General features: G+C 37.0%; 1 protein-coding gene and 1 pseudogene across 2 annotated transcripts; both read left to right on the forward strand.

The window, feature by feature from the left end:
• The first annotated feature begins 426 nt into the window (after nt 1-426).
• Nucleotides 427-3929, forward strand: LOC107595505 (kelch-like protein 38; annotated as a pseudogene).
• A 6870-nt stretch (nt 3930-10799) lies between these two features.
• On the forward strand, nt 10800-18919 carry LOC107595486 (F-box only protein 32-like). Of its 2 annotated transcripts, XM_016285902.1 has the most exons (9): nt 10801-11086; nt 11776-11885; nt 11963-12012; nt 12091-12183; nt 14437-14530; nt 16733-16917; nt 17664-17846; nt 18004-18147; nt 18267-18919. In XM_016285902.1, the coding sequence occupies exons 1-9, from the start codon at nt 10965-10967 to the stop codon at nt 18354-18356; spliced, it is 1071 nt and encodes a 356-aa protein (XP_016141388.1). In that variant the 5' UTR covers nt 10801-10964; the 3' UTR covers nt 18357-18919. The 2 variants fall into 2 exon arrangements, with proteins under 2 accessions (XP_016141396.1, XP_016141388.1); XM_016285910.1 differs by lacking the exon at nt 12091-12183 and having other exon boundaries at nt 10800-11086.
• Nucleotides 18920-20719: the final 1800 nt, after the last annotated feature.

Raw genomic sequence — 20719 nt, forward strand, 5'->3', positions numbered from 1 at the left:
ATGCTGGCTTTGGGAGGGCTTAACTTAGAAACGGGGGTCTTTCCGAGTACGCGGCTAACAGCATTTGGCACAAGTAGTGTTGTTTACAGTCTCAGTAAACATACACACGTGGTGGAGCATGGAGCTTTCAGACACGCTATGCAGACAGTCAAGAAACTTGTGTTATGGAAAACCAGAGGGGCTGAGGGCGTACCATGAGGAGGTGTTCTGACAGAGAAGAGAGATTTCTATTTTTAGGGAGACTGGAATGTACACTGAGGCCTCTCGAAAGTTTTCTGAACAACAAATAACATACCGCAGTCGCCCCAGTCTCTATAAACATCCACCTGGCAAACTGAGAAAGTGAACTGATTTTGAAAACAGAGGGAAGAGTTTGAGATCTGTTTGAGGTTTGATGATACATAGATATTTACAGGACCATCTAGAATGTGCTTCAGATCAGCTGAGACAAGGTAAGGCAAGATATGGCTGACAAACCAGGTCTCCGAGCAGATGTTTTGATTGTAGACACAACAACACCTGTGTAGATTGTAGATAACAGCATGTGTTTATGATATGTCAGTCTTCAGGCAAACTGGACGACTCTAGTCTTGGGAGATTAATATGATTGTATGATGAACATTGTGTGGCTATAAAATATGGTGACTAGGGGTCCTTTTTTCCGTCTTTTATCTTCTTCCTTTCTATAGGTATCTTAATATGTGGAATTGCTGAATAAGTCATGCATATGTGATGCTTTTGAAAATATTCACTGAATAATATGACTTGAGTTTCACAGATGCAACTTCACACTAATGTTTAAGCATGTCATTGTGTCAGTCAGAAAGATATGAATGTTAATTATTTATTCAAAGCATTCATTTTTATAAACATACTTTGATATATATAATAAATGATATATTTGTATGGGGCATGATGCTATAGTCCGAAGGTCATGGGCTTCCAATGGAAAAGATGAGAAGAGAAAATGTGTATCCTGAATGTTAGATAAAAGCTAAAAGGTGTAAATATAATATCGCTTCATTTTTAAAATCATTCGAGTAGTAATATGAAATGCATCTAAACTGCTGCAATTATTGTTTTCATGTACACAAAGAAAAATATCTTCTGCAATTGTGGCAACAAGTATCCAAATTACAGAAAATGTTATGATTATAAAACCTCCCTTTTTTTACAGCTTAGATGAGGCAATATCAGAAGTCTTGCATTTTAAAGACTAAATCCTGACTTCCACTCTCCTCCTGGAGTTGAATACCTTAGGACCGAATTCTCACAGATGTTGTGCTTTGCTCTGAGGGCAAAGAGATCCCATGTCACCGCAATGTTCTGGTGTCCAGCAGCCCTTACTTCTATGCTATGTTTTGCAGCAGCTTCCTGGAGACCCAGAAGCCCCAGATAAACCTCCAAGGTGTTCCTTATGACATCCTTACGAGTATGGTGGAGTATGTTTACACTGGGTCCATCAGCATCACCATGGAGCTGGTTCTCCCTCTGATGCAAACTGCCTCAATGCTTCAGTACGGAAGACTTTTTGAGGCCTGCTCCACCTTCCTGCAGGCCCAGCTCAGTCCAGACAACTTCTCGAGCATGATCCGGCTCGCAGAAATCCTGCACTGCTCAAGCTTGAGGGAAAAAGCAATAGAGCTGGCCGTGAAGAGCTTCTCAGATGTGGTTGTCTCCGAAGACTTCTGCGAATTCTTGCTACCCGAATTGGTGAGCTACTTGGAAGATGACAGACTTTGCGTTGAAGAGGAGCAAGTATTTAAGACTCTTCTTGGATCCATCACGACCCATTCTCCAGACGTGGCACCATCCATGACTTGTTCCGTCATGTGAGACTGAGACATGTCCACCCTTCATATCTTTTCCAGTTTATTGCCAACGACCCTCTAGTCCAGTCATCATCTTTATGCACAGAAATTATTGAATCTGTTCGTTGTCTTCTCTTTTCTGTCGGCACTCATTGTCCTGGCGATCTTGAGCCCATGTGGGCTGCACCGCGACGTCAAAACTGCAAGGAGGCTCTTGTAGTAGTAGGAGGTCGTAAGAATGGTGAGCGGACGTCTCGTGAAGCGCTACTCTACGACGAGCAAACTCACTGCTGGCAGTGGCTTGCAAAAGTCCCTTTACGGCTCTACCGACCTGCTTATGTCTGCATGCACAGCATCCTTTACGTTCTGGGTGGCTTAACCATGAGAGCAGGAGGCCAGTGCACACCTAGCAACACCGTTTACACGCTTTCTCTCAAAACAAACCAATGGAGAATTGGCGAACCCATGCTGATGCCTCGATACACACCATCAGAGCTCCACCTACACTCTTAAAAATAAAGGTGCTTCAAAAGGTTCTTCAAGCGATGCCATAGAAGAACCATTTTTGGTTCCACAAAGAACCATTCAGTCAAAGGTTCTTTAAAGAACCATCTTTCTTACCTTTTTGTAATCTGAAGAACCTTCTTTCGCCACAAAAAACCTTTTGTCAAACAGAAAGGTTCTTCAGATGTTAAAGGTTCTTTATGGAACCATTTAGACAAAAAGGTTCTTCTATGGCATCATGAAGCACCTTTATTTTTAAGAGTGTACCTACATTTCATTTTCGTACTGGGTGGATTGACGGCTGATGGACAGTTGTCCAATGAAGTAGAGCGATACGACACCATGTTCAACCAATAGTAGGCCATGGCCCCCATGCCCACCGCAGTTCTGCACCCAGCTGTAGCTGCGCATAACCAGAGAATATATGTGTTCGGAGGAGAAGATGCCATGCAGAAACCAGCTCGAATGATCCAGGTTTGATATTTCAGGGTTGTTTTTGATGTTTAATTGTAAAGAGCACAAATTTCAATGATTTTGAAGTGGTAAAAGATGTTTGTTCTTGATAGATGTACCACATAGGAAGGAATCTGTGGTGTAGGATGGAAACAAGGACGGTGAAGAACGTCTGTGCACCAGCTGCAGTGATTGATGATAAAATATACATTGTAGGCGGTAAGGAGGTTTTTTGTGTGTGTGTGTTATTGTAAAAATAGCGTTCCATGAAATCAAAATTCTTATTTTTTTGTTGCCCGTTGAAGTGATTATTCTAAATTATCTATGCAAATCATCAAACTTTGGAATTATTTGTTTATTTATTGAAAGAAGGATGATTTCTGAAGGATCATGTGACATGGAAGACTGGAGTAATGGCTGCTTAAGAATTCAGCTCTGCCATGCAGGAATAAATTACATTTTAAAATACATTCAAATAGAAAACAGTTATTTTAAATTGTAGTAATATTTGTTATGTTAATATAAATGTTTTTACTGTATTTTTTATCAAATGATTACAGTCTGTTAGCATATGTCAAAATAGGAAAGAAAAAACAATTGCAATTTCCGTTTCATGTCAACAAAATTTTTTTTGTCTCAACAGGCTATACTAGAAGAATGGTAGTCTATGATGTTAAAACCAACAGGTTTGAAAAATGTGAAAATATGAAGGCCAGGAAGATGCATCACTCCGCTACTGTAGTCAATGACAAGATCTATGTCACCGGGGGCCGTTTCATTAACACCCATGAGAGTGTGGAAGATTCAGACAGCTTTGACTGCTACGACACAATGACAGACTCATGGGCATCAATGGGAACACTGCCATTCAAGCTATTTGACCATGGCTCAGTACCTCTGGTCTATCTCTCTGATAAGTTTCTGCCTACATGAATGTATTTATGTGACAATGTAGCTTCGTAGTAACTTCATACAGGTTTATAAAGGTCTGTCTCTTTCTAACCTGTATTTGACAGATCATACTGAGAAAAATATAGAGTAAAAATACAAAGCATATTACGTTAGCAAAGTAATAAGACGCACACATTTTTCAAAGGTCTCTAAACGTGTTTGCACATGTTGTTTTTTGAATGTATGTGAAGTATTAGTAAAATAACTAGTAATAATTATTAAAATAGCTGAAAATATTAAAAATTAAGCTTAAATCATATAGCAGATACAAGTATGATATTTTTTTAACTTGATTTTTGATTAACATGTTACCTTTGAATCTGTTCAGTATTACTTTGCACTTGACACTGTTGCACAGTGTTAAGTTTACATGAGTACTTTTATGTAAATACATTCCTTCATTTTGTAAACTGATTTCTTATTCATGTTTTTTTCCCCAAGTATGTAGTGGTTACATCCTGTTGAAAATGAGTTTAATTGAACAATTATGTGTATCATTAAATGGTTCATAAAAATTAATAATGCTTTTGTGTGTTATTTGTAAGTTGACTTATCTGGCCGTTTAAATTGTATAGTTCATCCAAAAAAATAAACTAAAAAACACACTGTAATCATTTGCTCAGTCTCATGTAGATCCAAACCTGCTGACTTGCTTTCTTGTGGAACCCAAAACAAAATACTATAAAAGAAAAATTGGATCGCACTAACTTTTTAAAAACATTTTTAAACCTTTTATATTTCCACTAGTGCTGTCAAACAATTAATCGCATCCAAAATCAAAATATATGTGTGTGTACTGTGTACATTTATTATGTATATATAAATACACACATGCATGTATATATTTAAGATTTTTTTTTTAACATTTGTATATTAAATGTAATTTTCCAAAAGGCATTTTGTCAGCTGAACAATATTTCTCAGAGCCTTGCTTTCATTTCTGTCAAAAATTTAACAGTTTCAAATGATAACAGAATTCAGATTTTTGGCGAATTATCCCTTTAATTGCTAAATAAAAACAACATCTTTGTATAGCAACATATCTGTTTATTTGATCCTTTAAATGTATTATCTCTTCTATTTGAAATGAAATGCATTCTTATAAATTGTTACATAGCTCTGTTGTGATGCATCATCCTACAGTACCTAGATCACAGATGAAGAAGCTCATCATTTGACATGCCACGGGAGGTGTGAAACATAAGGCAGCAGATGTGAGAGAAATGTGTGTCTGAGTATGAGTGTTACTGCCCTTTTTGAGTCTTACATGTCTTCATGTCACTGTAACAAGTGTCAACATGCCCAGACATGAAACTGCGAATCACAAAGGAGGTTTTGATGAGCCATTGAGAGACTTGCTACTGTTTCTTCTGATAGTGTGAATTCTTTGGTGGTATAAATTCACAATTCACAAGTTATACAAGTTCTTTGAACTTTGACATTAAGGATGATAAAAAGGTGAACAACAATATCTGTGTTCTGATTACACAATGCAAAATTAGACCTATATACTGCATGTGCTCTGTGAGGTTTGCATTGATTATACCAAGTCAAATTCATATCTGAACATGTGCTGAATGGTGGGGTTCAGTCAAGGCTATAGGTGATCTGATGTTATTTTGGGAAACAAACAAGGGAGAACTTTACACCCCCCGAAATCATGTGGCTGGCCCAGATCGCAGATTTGGTTGGTCCAGGATGTAAATTGAAACATTTCACAGAGTGAACCTGAGGGAATGATGAAATCAGTGTAAGAGCAACAGCAACAGGTGTGTTAGTGAGCATGTGTGCGTGTCCGCTGACATGAACGCAAAACAAAAACACTTCTAGACATTTCCATCCACATCGTTACTTGAACATTTACTTGTTTTGCTCGTTCACAGACAAATGTTGAGCTTTTCTTAGCTTTAAATCATGAAATTAAAATATGATTTCATCTAGCCATCTACACGTCTAGGAAATCCCCTCATAGCACTTGTCCCTGAGCTGAGAGCCAAACAGTGACCATGGCTTGGGAAAAGATATTTTAAGAGAAGAACAAATGTCACGTTGTTGAATGTATTTGCCTTGCAATTGAGGCAAATGCCTTCCTGATGTGCAGCTAAACTGTTGGAATGAAAAGCTAATGAAATGGGTCTCAAGTCAAAATGTTACTAAAACATTTCTGTCTTTTAAAAAGTTTAGACTACCATAACATAATTTATATTGGATATCTGCCTAAATGTTGTGCTTATTAATGTTTCCTAAATTAAACAATGACGCTATACTCATTATTCTTCCTTCTGAATAAAACTAGAATTCAATTGGTAAATTTATAAATAAAAAATGTAAACTACATGTGTGTGTGTGTGTTCTATTTAAATATTTTAAAGATGTAATAAGAAAATGTTTATAATTCTTAAATCACATAATCCTACAGAAATCATTCTAATATGCTGATTTGTTGCTCAAGAAACATATGCTATTATTATAAAAAACAGCTATACTAGGGCTGAATAAAAAATATCGATACCTTGATATTAATCGATTCTCATTTTTACGGAACGATATAGATTCTTAAAGGGGTCATATGATGTTGCTAAAAAGAACATTATTTTGTGTATTTGATGTAATGAAATGTGTTTATGCGGTTTAAGGTTAAAAAAACACATTATTTTCCACATACTGTACATTATTGTTTCTCCTCTATGCCCCGCCTTTCTGAAACGCATCGATTTTTATGAAGCTCATCGGTCTGTAAAAAATATAAAATATAAAAACTCTTTAAATATAAAAAACGTACCTACAGTCTGTGTGTCAGAACAGCCGGCATTGTAGTACAGGATCAGGAAACGGTCCTCCATAAAATGTACTGCACACATCTGAATATTTGGGTTGAAGTGTTCTGGAACAGTGTTGTATATACAACTTAACAACTGATTTCTAGTCGTGCCCATTTTTGGAAGGCCAAACAAAGTAGTCACACACGGCGGCCTAGAGTGAGCAGAGGCCGGGTGCTAGAGTGAGGAACGGACGGAGGGCTAGAGTGAGCAGAGGCGGCGGACTTGAGAACGGCGCGGCCGGCGGATTCGACGAAGGAGAGCTTGCGGTAACCACATGTGATGACCCCGGGCTGGACTCCGCTTCGTCCACGGTGAAAGCCGATCTGGCGATCCACAGCGCAAAGTTGTTGTATTTCCTCAGCAACCAGCACGGATCAGTTCCAGGCATGACGAAGCAGATATCATCCTCTTTTTGAAGGCCAAACAAAGTTTCGCTTTCACAACGAAACACAGCGCCTTCACGACATGGCGGCGGCGGCAACAATACTACAGCGAGAATAAAAGTTACGCCTTCTTTCTTTGTGTGAACATTTGTGCGAAGTTATGCAAATCTTCCCAGATAGTGACGTAGATATGTGGGGGCGTGTTAGAACGAGCCGTTTTAGGTAGGCGTGGTTGAATCTCAACTTTTATAAAGAATATCTCTTTGGATTTGAGACTTTAGTCTTTGCAACCTTACAGATCTTCTTTATGCACCAAGAGTTTGTAACACTCCAAAGAGAAAGGAAAAATTGAAATCGCATCATATGACCCCTTTAAATCCCAAGAATCGATTAGTATAGCCTGTTGTCAGTTAATGGAAGGAACATTGAAGGGCACTTCCCATCCAGTATATGTACCCATCCATGGTACTTTTAATATGAAACAGTCTTAGATTTCAAATTCTGGCAGTATTCAAACAATAAATGCCGTTTTGGCGCTGTTTAATGTGGAGTGAGAGACATAGTTGCCAAGTCCGCGTATTATACGCTACTTTGGGCTTCTTTTTTTGTAAAGTTGCGTGAAAAAATCCCGGGACGCGGCTTGCGGTTTTTTGGGTTTATTTTTAAAAATGTGGTTGCTTGTTAGGGAAATCTGACACGCAACTTCGTTTCTTTATTTATGTTCGCCGTATTCTCCAATGCATTGGTTGACACTCTGTCTGCTCACAGTTAATAGCCAACCAGTGCAATAATATAAGTGCTGCAGTTTAATTTGCCAAATGTTCCGCCCCCTCCTCCCCCTTATTGGAGAAAATCACGTTCAAAAAGAAGGCGCGTGACGCTGTAATCCAAGCGATGACAGAAGTAGACGTAGAGGAGTGGGATGACTTTGTTTTAGCCTAATTTTTAATTTTTACAATGTTTTTGTAATGTATTAATTATCATGGGCTGTAATAAAAAACAAGTAGTCCTATACTAATACTAAAACTATATAACCTATACATTTGGTTCGAATAGCCTATATTTTAGAAGGCTATAAATATGTGGCTATGTTACAGTTCCCCTTTGAAGCTCTTGTGTTTTTCTCCTTTTCCATCTCTCCAATCCTGTTCTGCTCACAGGTGATTGGAGATGAGTTTTTTGTTCTCACTTTGTTGCAGTTTGCTAATTTTTGTAAAATAACATATCTGTTTTTGCTTCTCAGATAAAAGAGTGGTTTCAGTTTAATATGTTGCTGGTTCATTTATTAGTAATAAATAATTTATAATAAATAATATTGCTGATATTAATCATCAAAAAAATATTGGGCTTGCTTTGGGCTCGTTTTTTAAGCTGTGGTTGCTTATTTATCTTGCGAGAGTTGGCAACAGATCGGTGCCTCAGTTCAACAGACGCGGCAGCGCGAGTCGCACGTGAACTGATCATCTCCTCCACATTAATACCAGTTTCAGCACAAAATAAACGTGACTAAACATCCGAAGGTAAGTTAAAATAAAGAGTACAACTTTACAATCTGTATCCTGTCTCATGTAATCGCTCAATCAGTGTTTCAGTCGCGCAAAGACGCCAATATATCGGCTTGTAAACAATGTCACATAATGTCCCATTTACCTCAGAAAAAAACATATTTGGGAACCATAAACTCATTAGTCAGATAGAAAAATAAACTGTAGAGAGGGGCATTTTGCTAAATATATGCACCATATAACATATTCATTATACAGTTTACTGTTCTTCAATGTTTAATTTGTTTGAATACATCCATCAAGTTTCATTATGTTTATATTAAAAAAACGAATTGAAGTAGAAATATTATGTAATTGTAACTTTATTATTTTCGCAAATAATCGCAAGCTTGTGAATGAGAATCGAATCGAATCGTGAAATTTGTGTCAAAACCCAGCCCTAAGATTTACCGCTTTTTTTTTTTGGAACCGTGATATATTTGATCATGATTATTTGAAGAATAAAAAGTTCAAAGGATCATGTGTCTGAAATTATAAACCTTAATATTACTTTTGATCAGTTTAATGCACTGTTGCTGAATTAAAGTAATAATTTCTTTCCAAAAAATATCACTGATCCTAAACTTGTAGTATATTTTCATAATTGAAATAATTTATTCCATGGAAATTGTAATGCAAAATAAATATATAATTTTTTTTATTTTTATTTAATTTATAAATACACACTTCTAAAGTGAAATATCATCCTTACTGGAAACAGATTACTTGGAAAGTATGACACATTGGGTCCTGTGAAGCGACATGGTTCACTGTATGAATGTCACTACAGTCACACTCTGTGCATGTGCTTATGCATCTTGTCATGTGCTCCTGCTGATGCATGTTTCATTTGCCACTTGGTGAAGGATCTGTGACCTTCTGCATCTTTTACAGTCAACCAGACTGGCAAGGGGCAGTAGAGAGACACTAGTTCTGGAGCCTTCTACTCCTCTTTAAACACAGTATGCAGAATAGTATACAGAACCCAGCCAAGTCAGGTTACATCAGTGCTGTAGTGAGGAGATGAGGAGACAAATTGTTGAGAAATGTTTCCTGTAAACTTTATCACATGCCAGAATGCATTTTGAATCTCAAATGACTGTTTAACAATCGCGTAGCATACATTTCTGTTTTGATTTCAAGAGAAAAAAAAGTTTGCTCTAAAATATGCACAAGCTCAGTTCTGCCTGTCTGGAAAAACATTCCAGAAAAACTCTTTATAATGCAAAATAATTGAATAATGTCTGTGTGTGTGTGTGTGTAAAATTCTCATTTTACATCAGTTTGCACACATTGTGTTGACTCATTTAGGTATCATTAATATCTAATGTAAATACATCTCAGTTTAAAATGAAACCCACAGCTCTGGTAATTACAATATAGTGTTAGTTTTAGCATCAAGGAAGTGTAAAACTGTTAATATACTACTAAAACCTACACACGCAACCATTTTCAGCTGAAAATAATTAAAGTGTCTGAAAGTAAACAATCAACACAGAGAACCTCTTATGTCTGTCTTAAAGCGATTAAATGATAAAAGGAAGCTGCGAGTTTCTCATTTCCATCAGCTCTCATTACATCATAATGTAGGGCAGCTGGGTCACATTTCTTGCTCAGTATGCAACTCATTACCACAAACAGGTATTGATGAAATCAACTTCAAAATATTATATTTCCTTATCATGGTGTGAAGTGCTGCTCCCTGACAGTTTCATTTTATGAAACTGATGGTGTTATGTTAATAGGAGGTCAATTGGACTTTGATCATGTTACTAAAAGGTTCAGTAATACGGTAAAAACATACACACTTTTTTCATAACGGATAACCAGCCTTTGTTTGACCCACTTCTTTACAGTCAATATAGTCTGCATATTCGGATACAAGAGAATTACAAAGGTCATTCACACACATGATTCTTTTCCTCTTGATCCAAAATCCCAAACTTTCTCACAGACTTTTATCTTATTTATGAAGCATACACTTATACAATGGTAGCTACTACAGTTAATGTTATGATCTTAGTCATAAGGGGAAATCAACAGAGGAGTCAGCTTTCTATGTTCAGATCACGTCTGGGATTTTTTGAAGAGTCGTTTTCTTGTTTGTTCACAAGAAAATAAGAAATCTGGTGTTCATCGCCAACGATAAAACTGAATTTACTATATGATATTTCATACGCGCATGAGGACAGATGATCCAGCAGCGTACTGAACTCTACGTGTGCTTATGTTTCCAGTGAGATTTTGCAATATTAAGGAAGATGATAAACAAAGCCACGTGTTGGAGAACGCGGTCCAAAGGGGGCGGGACCAGGAACATTTCCGGATTGTCCTCCTGACGATATAAATACAGCTGCGCACTTTTATCATCAGAAACGCCTTCACAACATGATATAATATAGCAGTCAACACACGAGAAAATCACTAAAATAACAGCTTCTCAAGTGTAATACTAACAGATTTTCTTTCGTTGTCACTGGTTTTCGCATCTTGACAATGCCGTTTCTTGGACAAGACTGGCGGTCTCCTGGTCAAAGCTGGGTGAAAACCGAGGACGGCTGGAAAAAAACGACGAAAAATGAGAACGAGACGAATAACAATGTTTCAGAAAGGAAGAGGTAAGTGTTTAACGCTTCAACATTTGCATTTTAAGTGTTTGACCTGATATTTTCCCTTGTTCACCACTAACAGCATCATCAAACAAATGGCGTAGTTTGCTGCAGACGCAAGATCTACGCCAAATTGATCAATAAAAGCGTTTATACATGGAAAACCCATTGACAGCAGATTCACTTTGCGGTCAGAAAGTTGTTTCATTACTGAAGATTAATATATATATATATATATATATATATATATATATACACACACACACACACACACTCATCGTCTGTTAATCACCTTGCTATTAATACCAGGATAGTGGGGCACGTCATGTGCTGAACTGTTTACTGTTTCTAGAACTGTTGTACTTCAGTCATTCTTGAGACGTGGGACAAAACGGGTCCAGCAAGGGTAACTGCTATTAGGTTTAAAAATAAAAAATATTTTAAAAAGAGAAAAGTTGGGAGGTTGTATCAAAGCATAGCTCAGTAGCTTAGTACATATAAGATACATAAATGTAGTTTCATTTGTCTGAGTACAAGGTTTTATTTTTTCAATTTTGCACCCTGTTTTGTCCCACTTCTCAAGAATGACTGAGGTACGGATGAGAAATTGCTTTATGGCCTACTCATCAAACAGGTTTCTAAACTATGCAGATATATCCTACACAAAGCATTTATAAACCACTTCACTCTGCTTTCAGCTACTGCAAAGAAGAGCATGACAAGGAGAATTTGATCCTCAGCATTAATTATGATGTGGCTGCAAAGAAGCGAAAGAAGGACTTGCTGAACAACAACACAAAGATTCCTTGTGAGTATCGTCACTGTTTCTTTGTGAAATTCGAACTGCTGTTACTGCAAAAATCTTGACTTATTTCTTCTTTGCAGATTTTCACAAAGACAAATGGATTTATGTCCACAAAGGGAGCACCAAAGAGGTAAGGCCTGTTATCTCCTGCAGTATGACAGAGTGTGAATTAATAGTCGGCTAACTCCTCTTTGATCATTTCACACAGCGTCATGGATATTGTACTCTGGGAGAAGCATTTAATCGCTTGGACTTCTGCAGTGCCATCAAGGACACCAGGCGATTCAATTATGTTGTAAGGGTGAGTTTCCGCCCGTCTATTTGTAGCAGAGCACACAGTGATAATAGCCAGGCTCAGTCTCTGAAGAGGAAAGGGTTAACTTAAGTCTTGGGCTCCGGGTATCTGCTACTGTTTTCATTCTTATCATCGCACACCAGACAAGAGGGCCTCTAGGGCCATTTCATGGCAAATGCACAAGGACCATGGTAGTGTTTTTATGTACTTGTCGGTGTGTTTTAATTTGAACTCTCAGTGTAGCTAAAGTCTCTTAAACTCAAGTGCTCCTTAAGTTGGCCAATACTGCTCTGGTTTAGGGTCACTGATGAAAGGATGTTCTTCTAGATTTACTTGTTCCATTGATTAAAGCAAAGGTCGTTGGCTAAGAGCAGATAAACACAGGTCGGTGTGATGTTGAGGTCACTGTTCCGCAGTGTCCCAGCAGACAGCTGAGGTTGAGAAAGCTTATGAAACCAGAACGGAAAGTCAAGTGACTTAGGTGCTCATTAACTTCCCCCGCCCCTTCACAGGCCCTTCTCTCTATCTGTCTGCATTGTGACCCTGAATTCTGATCCGATCACTTGACTCCACTGTGGTATAGAGTCAGCTATGATGAGCTTAAGGTGCTGGCGAATTGGGTCATGAATCCTTGTGATCACTTCAGATGACAGGTAATCATAGGATCAGGATCAAGTTGTTTACTTGAACCTTTTTGGCTAAGGTCATTAAAATTCAGTTCAGTGCATCATACGTGCATTTCTTTTACTAGACATTTCCAGGCGCTGTTGAGACACAGTAGTGTCAGGTTTATCTTGCAGTTTGTCTCTTGCTTGTCTGGCCTCGCGCTGGTGTTGCGTTAGAGCTCGATTACAGAGATTAGGTTTAGTAGGGATGGAAAAACAGACCTTTAAGAAGACTTAAACAAAGACTCCTAATACCTTGTAATATTATAGTACGTCATATCACTGTCATTTAGCGGTGTGAATTTACCTTTGATAATGATAACTGCGTAATACGAATAGCTTTTGCATGTCTTTGCAACTAAATGCAAACCATTACGAGGAACTGTCATATTATTCTAAAGGGCCAGGCAAATAAAATATATACTAAGCTAGTAAATTTACATCCTTTTTATTTAGTTTTCAAAAGTTTGGGGTCAGTAATTTTATAGTACGTCATATCACTGTCATTTAGCGGTGTGAATTTACCTTTGATAATGATAACTGCGTAATACGAATAGCTTTTGCATGTCTTTGCAACTAAATGCAAACCATTACGAGGAACTGTCATATTATTCTAAAGGGCCAGGCAAATAAAATATATACTAAGCTAGTAAATTTATATCCTTTTTATTTAGTTTTCAAAAGTTTGGGGTCAGTAATTTATTTTATTTTTTTTAAATAAATACTTCTGTAATTTTATTCAGCCATTAAAGTGACAGAAAATACATTTATAATGTTGCAAAAGATTTCTATTTTAAATAAATACTTTTGAACTTTCTATTTGTCAAAAACAAATCCTGATTTCCATGTAAATAAAAATGTTTCTTGAGCAAAAGGCCAAAAAAAAAAAAAAAGGCAAAGCATATTAGCATGAATTCTGAAAGATCATGTGACACTAAAGACTGTAGTAATGGCTACTGAAAATCAGCGTTGCCATTACAAGAATACATTTTTAAAAGTATTAAAAATAAATGCAGCCTTGGTGAGCGTCTTTTAAAAACTTAAAAATTGTACCAACCCAAACTTTCATCCTCCACATGAAGACTTTTGGAGCATCTGTCATCAGGGGCTCGCTGTAGGGGAGGGGAAGAATGACAATGCTTACATGTTGCTGGGTCGAGTGTGGGTCAGTGTTGCTCCATGATGTGGACTGTGCTGATATTACATGCCAGTCATGCCGCCCAACACAACACAGCTCTCACTATCTGCTCTTGGCTGTCCTTCCTTTTGAAAATGAACTTGGTGTTGGGAATCTACTCTTGTCAAGCTGATAGCATGCATATCCACAAACAGAATTACAGTAAAGTTAGCACTTTGTTTTACCATCCATTTGAAGCATCTGAAGGAACCGTTACCTTTTGTCTTCAAAACGTCTAAACAATAACACTGCTGAACAGACATAAGCCAGAGTGCACGTGTACAGAGAGAGAGTGTCTGTTTTCTGAGCCTTTTGTTTTTGCCAAGGCTGAAGAGAGTGGAATATAACAGTCTGTAAGTAATGCTGGAACACACAGTCTCTTAGTCTGACCTCTGAAATTTATGTCTAACATTTCAGCTGCTGGAGCTGATCGCCAAGTCCCAACTGCCTTCGCTGAGCGGAGTGGCACAGAAAAACTACATGAACATTCTGGAAAGGGTTGTGCAGAAAGGTAAGCTTTCTTGCTAGTGTCTCACACCATCTCATTTGCAAAACCATTAGCCAATGTGAATCATCAACAATGTCTGTTTACATTTACATCTTCACAAAGATTATTTACTCAGAGGCTTGTACTGAAATTCTCTTGTGGCTAATAAGAAATAAAAATTAGGCAACAAAGTAGCTGTTCATTCTGTTGTCTGTAATCTCTCGTAACAAAATTTGTTTGGTGGGCTTGGCCAGTAGCTCATAGCTGATTGGAAATTTCATAATTGCCTGCACTGGAAAAAGCAACAAGCCTCAGAGAGCAAACAGGAATGTCAGATGTATTGTAAACCAAAAGTCGTCTCAGCTAAACAAAGGTGCAGGTTGTTATGGGAAACTAAACTGCTCAGTTTGTAGGCTACGTCATACTCAAACCGCTTTATTCATTTACCTGTCACTCTTCTTATTCTTTGGTTTATGATTTAAATGTCCTATTACGAGGAACTGTCATATTATTCTAAAGGGCCAGGCAAATAAAATATATACTAAGCTAGTAAATTTATATCCTTTTTATTTAGTTTTCAAAAGTTTGGGGTCAGTAATTTATTTTATTTTTTTTAAATAAATACTTCTGTAATTTTATTCAGCCATTAAAGTGACAGAAAATACATTTATAATGTTGCAAAAGATTTCTATTTTAAATAAATACTTTTGAACTTTCTATTTGTCAAAAACAAATCCTGATTTCCATGTAAATAAAAATGTTTCTTGAGCAAAAGGCCAAAAAAAAAAAAAAAGGCAAAGCATATTAGCATGAATTCTGAAAGATCATGTGACACTAAAGACTGTAGTAATGGCTACTGAAAATCAGCGTTGCCATTACAAGAATACATTTTTAAAAGTATTAAAAATAAATGCAGCCTTGGTGAGCGTCTTTTAAAAACTTAAAAATTGTACCAACCCAAACTTTCATCCTCCACATGAAGACTTTTGGAGCATCTGTCATCAGGGGCTCGCTGTAGGGGAGGGGAAGAATGACAATGCTTACATGTTGCTGGGTCGAGTGTGGGTCAGTGTTGCTCCATGATGTGGACTGTGCTGATATTACATGCCAGTCATGCCGCCCAACACAACACAGCTCTCACTATCTGCTCTTGGCTGTCCTTCCTTTTGAAAATGAACTTGGTGTTGGGAATCTACTCTTGTCAAGCTGATAGCATGCATATCCACAAACAGAATTACAGTAAAGTTAGCACTTTGTTTTACCATCCATTTGAAGCATCTGAAGGAACCGTTACCTTTTGTCTTCAAAACGTCTAAACAATAACACTGCTGAACAGACATAAGCCAGAGTGCACGTGTACAGAGAGAGAGTGTCTGTTTTCTGAGCCTTTTGTTTTTGCCAAGGCTGAAGAGAGTGGAATATAACAGTCTGTAAGTAATGCTGGAACACACAGTCTCTTAGTCTGACCTCTGAAATTTATGTCTAACATTTCAGCTGCTGGAGCTGATCGCCAAGTCCCAACTGCCTTCGCTGAGCGGAGTGGCACAGAAAAACTACATGAACATTCTGGAAAGGGTTGTGCAGAAAGGTAAGCTTTCTTGCTAGTGTCTCACATCTTCACCATCTCATTTGCAAAACCATTAGCCAATGTGAATCAACAATGTCTGTTTACATTTACATCTTCACAAAGATTATTTACTCAGAGGCTTGTACTGAAATTCTCTTGTGGCTAATAAGAAATAAAAATTAGGCAACAAAGTAGCTGTTCATTCTGTTGTCTGTAATCTCTCGTAACAAAATTTGTTTGGTGGGCTTGGCCAGTAGCTCATAGCTGATTGGAAATTTCATAATTGCCTGCACTGGAAAAAGCAACAAGCCTCAGAGAGCAAACAGGAATGTCAGATGTATTGTAAACCAAAAGTCGTCTCAGCTAAACAAAGGTGCAGGTTGTTATGGGAAACTAAACTGCTCAGTTTGTAGGCTACGTCATACTCAAACCGCTTTATTCATTTACCTGTCACTCTTCTTATTCTTTGGTTTATGATTTAAATGTCCTAATCATAACGGAAAGGTATTCTGTTTTGATATGTGGGTTATGAAAGCAAAGCATCAGGCATGAACTTAAAGTATCCTGTGACAGACACCAGATCCTGTCAACACTGTTGCACACATGTTGTGCGTCCTTGAACTGTTAGTTACTAACTAAACATTTGCACTCTTTTTCAGTTCTTGAGGATCAGCAGAATGTTCGACCGATTAAGGAACTGCTGCAGATGCTATATGCGTCGTTGTGCAGTCTGGTTCAGGACATGGGCAAGTCTGTTCTGGTGGGGAACATCAACATCTGGGTGCATCGCATGGAGAACATACTGCAGTGGCAACAGCAGCTTGACAACATTCAGATCAATAGGGTAAGTGTAAAACTCACTTTTTTTTATTTTGTTAAAGGGATAGTTCACCCAAAAATGAAAATTCTGGCATCATTTATTCACCCTTATGTTTCAAACCTCTATGACTTTCTTCCTCTGTGGAACAATAAAGGAGAAGTTTAGCAGAATGTTTTAGCTGCTCTTTTCTGTGAAAGGAAGGTGAATGGATAAAACCTTGAAATATGGTTTAAAAAAAACAACACAGAAGCACCATAAATTTTACTTGTGGACCAAAGCTAAACATCAACTTAAAGGGATACTCCACCCCAAAATGAAAATGTTGTCATTAATCACTTACCCCCATGTCGTTGCAAACCCGTAAAAGCTTTGTTCGTCTTCAGAACACAATTTAAGATATTTTGGATGAAAACCGGGAGGCTTGTGACTGTCCCATTGACTGCCAAGTAAATTACACTGTCAAGGTCCAGAAAAGTATGAAAGACATAATCAGAATAGGCTGACACAAATCTTGACATCTTTGGTCACCAGAGCAGCTTGGACAGCTAGTATAAATGCCTCCTTTTGTGATTAAAAAATAATAATAATTTAATAGTTTTAGTTGACCGTAACAACTCTGGTAAATTATTATATATATATTTTTTTGGAGGTAAGCTATTCCTTTAAGCTACAAAAAAACAACAACAACTGTTTGATGGCGTGCAGAACATACTTTATATTGTGCTCAGATCATGAATATAAACAGAAACTTTCTTCTTTCATTTGTCCAGCCCACAAACACAGGGATGACCTTCCTTGATCTTCCGGCTAGCTTACAGCTGAACATCATGCACCATCTCTCAGACGGACGAGATCTGGTTAGCCTGGGTCAAGTATGCCCTGACCTAAGTGTGCTGACAGAAGATCGGCTGTTGTGGAAGAAACTCTGCCAGTATCACTTCTCAGACAGACAGGTAGACGTTTGTGGCTCTTCAAATGGAATGTAACGCATTTAAGGTTTTACTTGATGGCAGAGAAGATGAATCTTGCATATTTATGTGACTGTTTATATCTTAAATCTTGCATGCAAACACTAAATTTGGTTAGAGTAATTTGCTATGTTCTTCACAGATCCGCAAGCGCCTAATGTTGTCAGATAAAGGACATTTGGAATGGAAAAAGATGTATTTTAAGTTGTGCCGGTGCTACCCTCACAAGGAGCAGTACAGTGACACATTACAGTTCTGCACACATTGCCACATCCTGTTCTGGAAGGTGAGACTAAATTCATTTCTAGCTCTTCACATTTTATTTGAAAATACATCACTCTTTTATTTTATTTTTAAGTCCTTTTATGGCAATAACTGAAATTTTTTTTTTTCTGTTCACTTCAGGATTCAAACCATCCTTGCACTGCCAATAACCCAGAGAGCTGCTGCAAGGCCGTGTCTCCTCAGGGTTTCATCAACCTTTTCAAGTTCTAGGGGGCGCTGCATTGCTGCCATGTAAATAGTGTCAATAGTGCAAAGGATTCCTGGATAACTTGAGGCAGGGAAAAATGGGGTTGCATTAGAAGCAGGTGTCATAATGTTTTGTGGAGAAGTTTGGAAACTGAACTCGAAATATCCAAGATGAGAAACTAAAAAGCTGTGTTGGGGGTCTGTGTATTTATAAAGGATTTATTTTTTATTTATTCAGCATGGATCGTGTGTTTACTTAAAGAAAAGTTACATTAAGGATAAGAAAAAGGATGTTTAAATTGATCCTACATGCGTAAGTTGCCCTTGTGCTGTCAGGATGCCCTGGTTTCTTCTGTGAATGTAATATAGGTTTGATTTTTGGCAACACAAACATTTATTTTTTTGAATTTCAGATAGCATAATTGGTGCTTTAGCAAGTGCATGGGAATGTTTACCAAAATGGCCTAACACTGGTGTGCAATACTTTAAGTACTTTTTTTTTCACTTTTATACATTTGATATTTTCAGTGGTTTGCAGTTTAAACGTGCTTGTTTTTCTAAACCATAAATACATGAGTATGTTGTAAGCAGATCTGAAGTGTAAACTCATCCAAGGTGCCTTATTCTGAGTGGTCATAAGCACATTTAAAAGCTGTCATTCATTTGCAGATGGTTCTTTCTGAATAAATCTTCTGAATCATATTAATTCAGCTTTATATGGGAATCAATGAATAAAGTATTTAGTGTAGTGAATTTATCACAGTTCACAATAACCTAATCTTTTCCATGTTTTGGATCTTTTTTTTCCAACTTGTAATTTCAATGCTTACTATGTTATCTTTGGTATTTGAAGAACATATTTGGCAAAGAAATGCAACAAGATCTATAAATAACAAGAAGTCACTGGTCCTGTTGATATAATCCACAATCTATCATTGCCTGGCAAGTTTTTACTGTCATCTTGTGTACAAGAGATGTTTTTGTTAAAATATGAGTTGAATATGTCTGGTGGTGACTGGTTTTTTTCTTTAAATACAGATGTGGTCTATAAATATTTATTTGTAATACTGGGTTCTTGTATTTACATGAATTCAACTCTGACTGCATCACAAAATGCACTAAATAATTCTGTACTAAAAATGTATCTTTTTTTTTTATAGATTAGTTTTACTGTTGAATCACACGTTACTATTTTGACATTAAAATATGTCTCAAGAAAATATATTGTGCTATGAGTCATAATCTCATTAACAACTTTTATGCAGTCAGGTCATGTGCTGCATATTATGCTGTAACAAAACATTACCAGCAATAAACGGCACAATTAACCGAAACTGACCCTTCACTGTTGGAATCTGTATCCACTGTGGTAATGTATGTGCATAACCATTCAAATAAATACACATCACAGAAAAACTAGCATTAAAAAGCACTCAAATTTTATTTAGTTTCTTTGAATAAATTCCTCATCCTCCACATAAGAGAAAAAACAGAGTTTGGGATTGCATTAAAAGAACATTTAATACCATGGCATTTAAGATACTTTATTAGCATACATTATGCATGACTTATTTGCCCCCAGACCAAACAAAAAATTGCATTAAAATGTCAGTTAAATGAGAAATGGAGCCATCATCAGGACTGTGAAGATTTTCTGCTGTGTCTTAATTAACAAAAGGCTTGAATCTGACTGTCAGGCAATATGTTATAAAGACATTTCAGTCTCTTCAACAATATCAAAGCTGAAAATATTACATTATGAAATATATAATTCTGAAATTCATCTGGCACTGCTAGATGACTCAATTACAGTACAAACCAAGTTTAAGTTTGTTTACTTCTGCTTGGGTGGTGTTTCATCATGCTTTTGTTTTTCCCAGTGGAGGAGCCCTGTAGTTCTATGACTAGTGAAATAATTGTTTAATTAGCTTTGACATTGATGACCTTTTCATTATACTTCATTGAAACAATACAATTAGGGAAACAATTAAAGAGGTTACAAATATACAATTACAAGGCAGGCTTTAAGTCTAATAAATTAATTAAAAAAAAAAGATGCTGGGACAAACAGAAAAAGAAACTAAAACTAACTCACACAAGACGTTCGCGTTCTGCCCATTTCAGCTTTTCGAGCGTAATTTAATATTTTTTTTAATAGTTTTTCTTCTTAAACTCGCCAATAGGGGGCTCCATAAGACCTTAACAACTATTTGTTTTTATACACTGACAAGCAATGTTTTAAAAATCAAAACGTTTACAAATGTAACAAGTTTGTTGAAGTCGACACACTGAACTGTTAAAGAAAGTAGGCAGTTAATAATTTAACAAACATATGCATTGTAACATTTTCCCCCACAAAATAAAGCAAACATGCTTTTCGTACTGAA

This window comes from Sinocyclocheilus grahami, unplaced genomic scaffold (assembly GCF_001515645.1).
Source record: "Sinocyclocheilus grahami isolate Dianchi unplaced genomic scaffold, SAMN03320097.WGS_v1.1 scaffold11.1, whole genome shotgun sequence".
Taxonomy (NCBI): domain Eukaryota; kingdom Metazoa; phylum Chordata; class Actinopteri; order Cypriniformes; family Cyprinidae; genus Sinocyclocheilus; species Sinocyclocheilus grahami.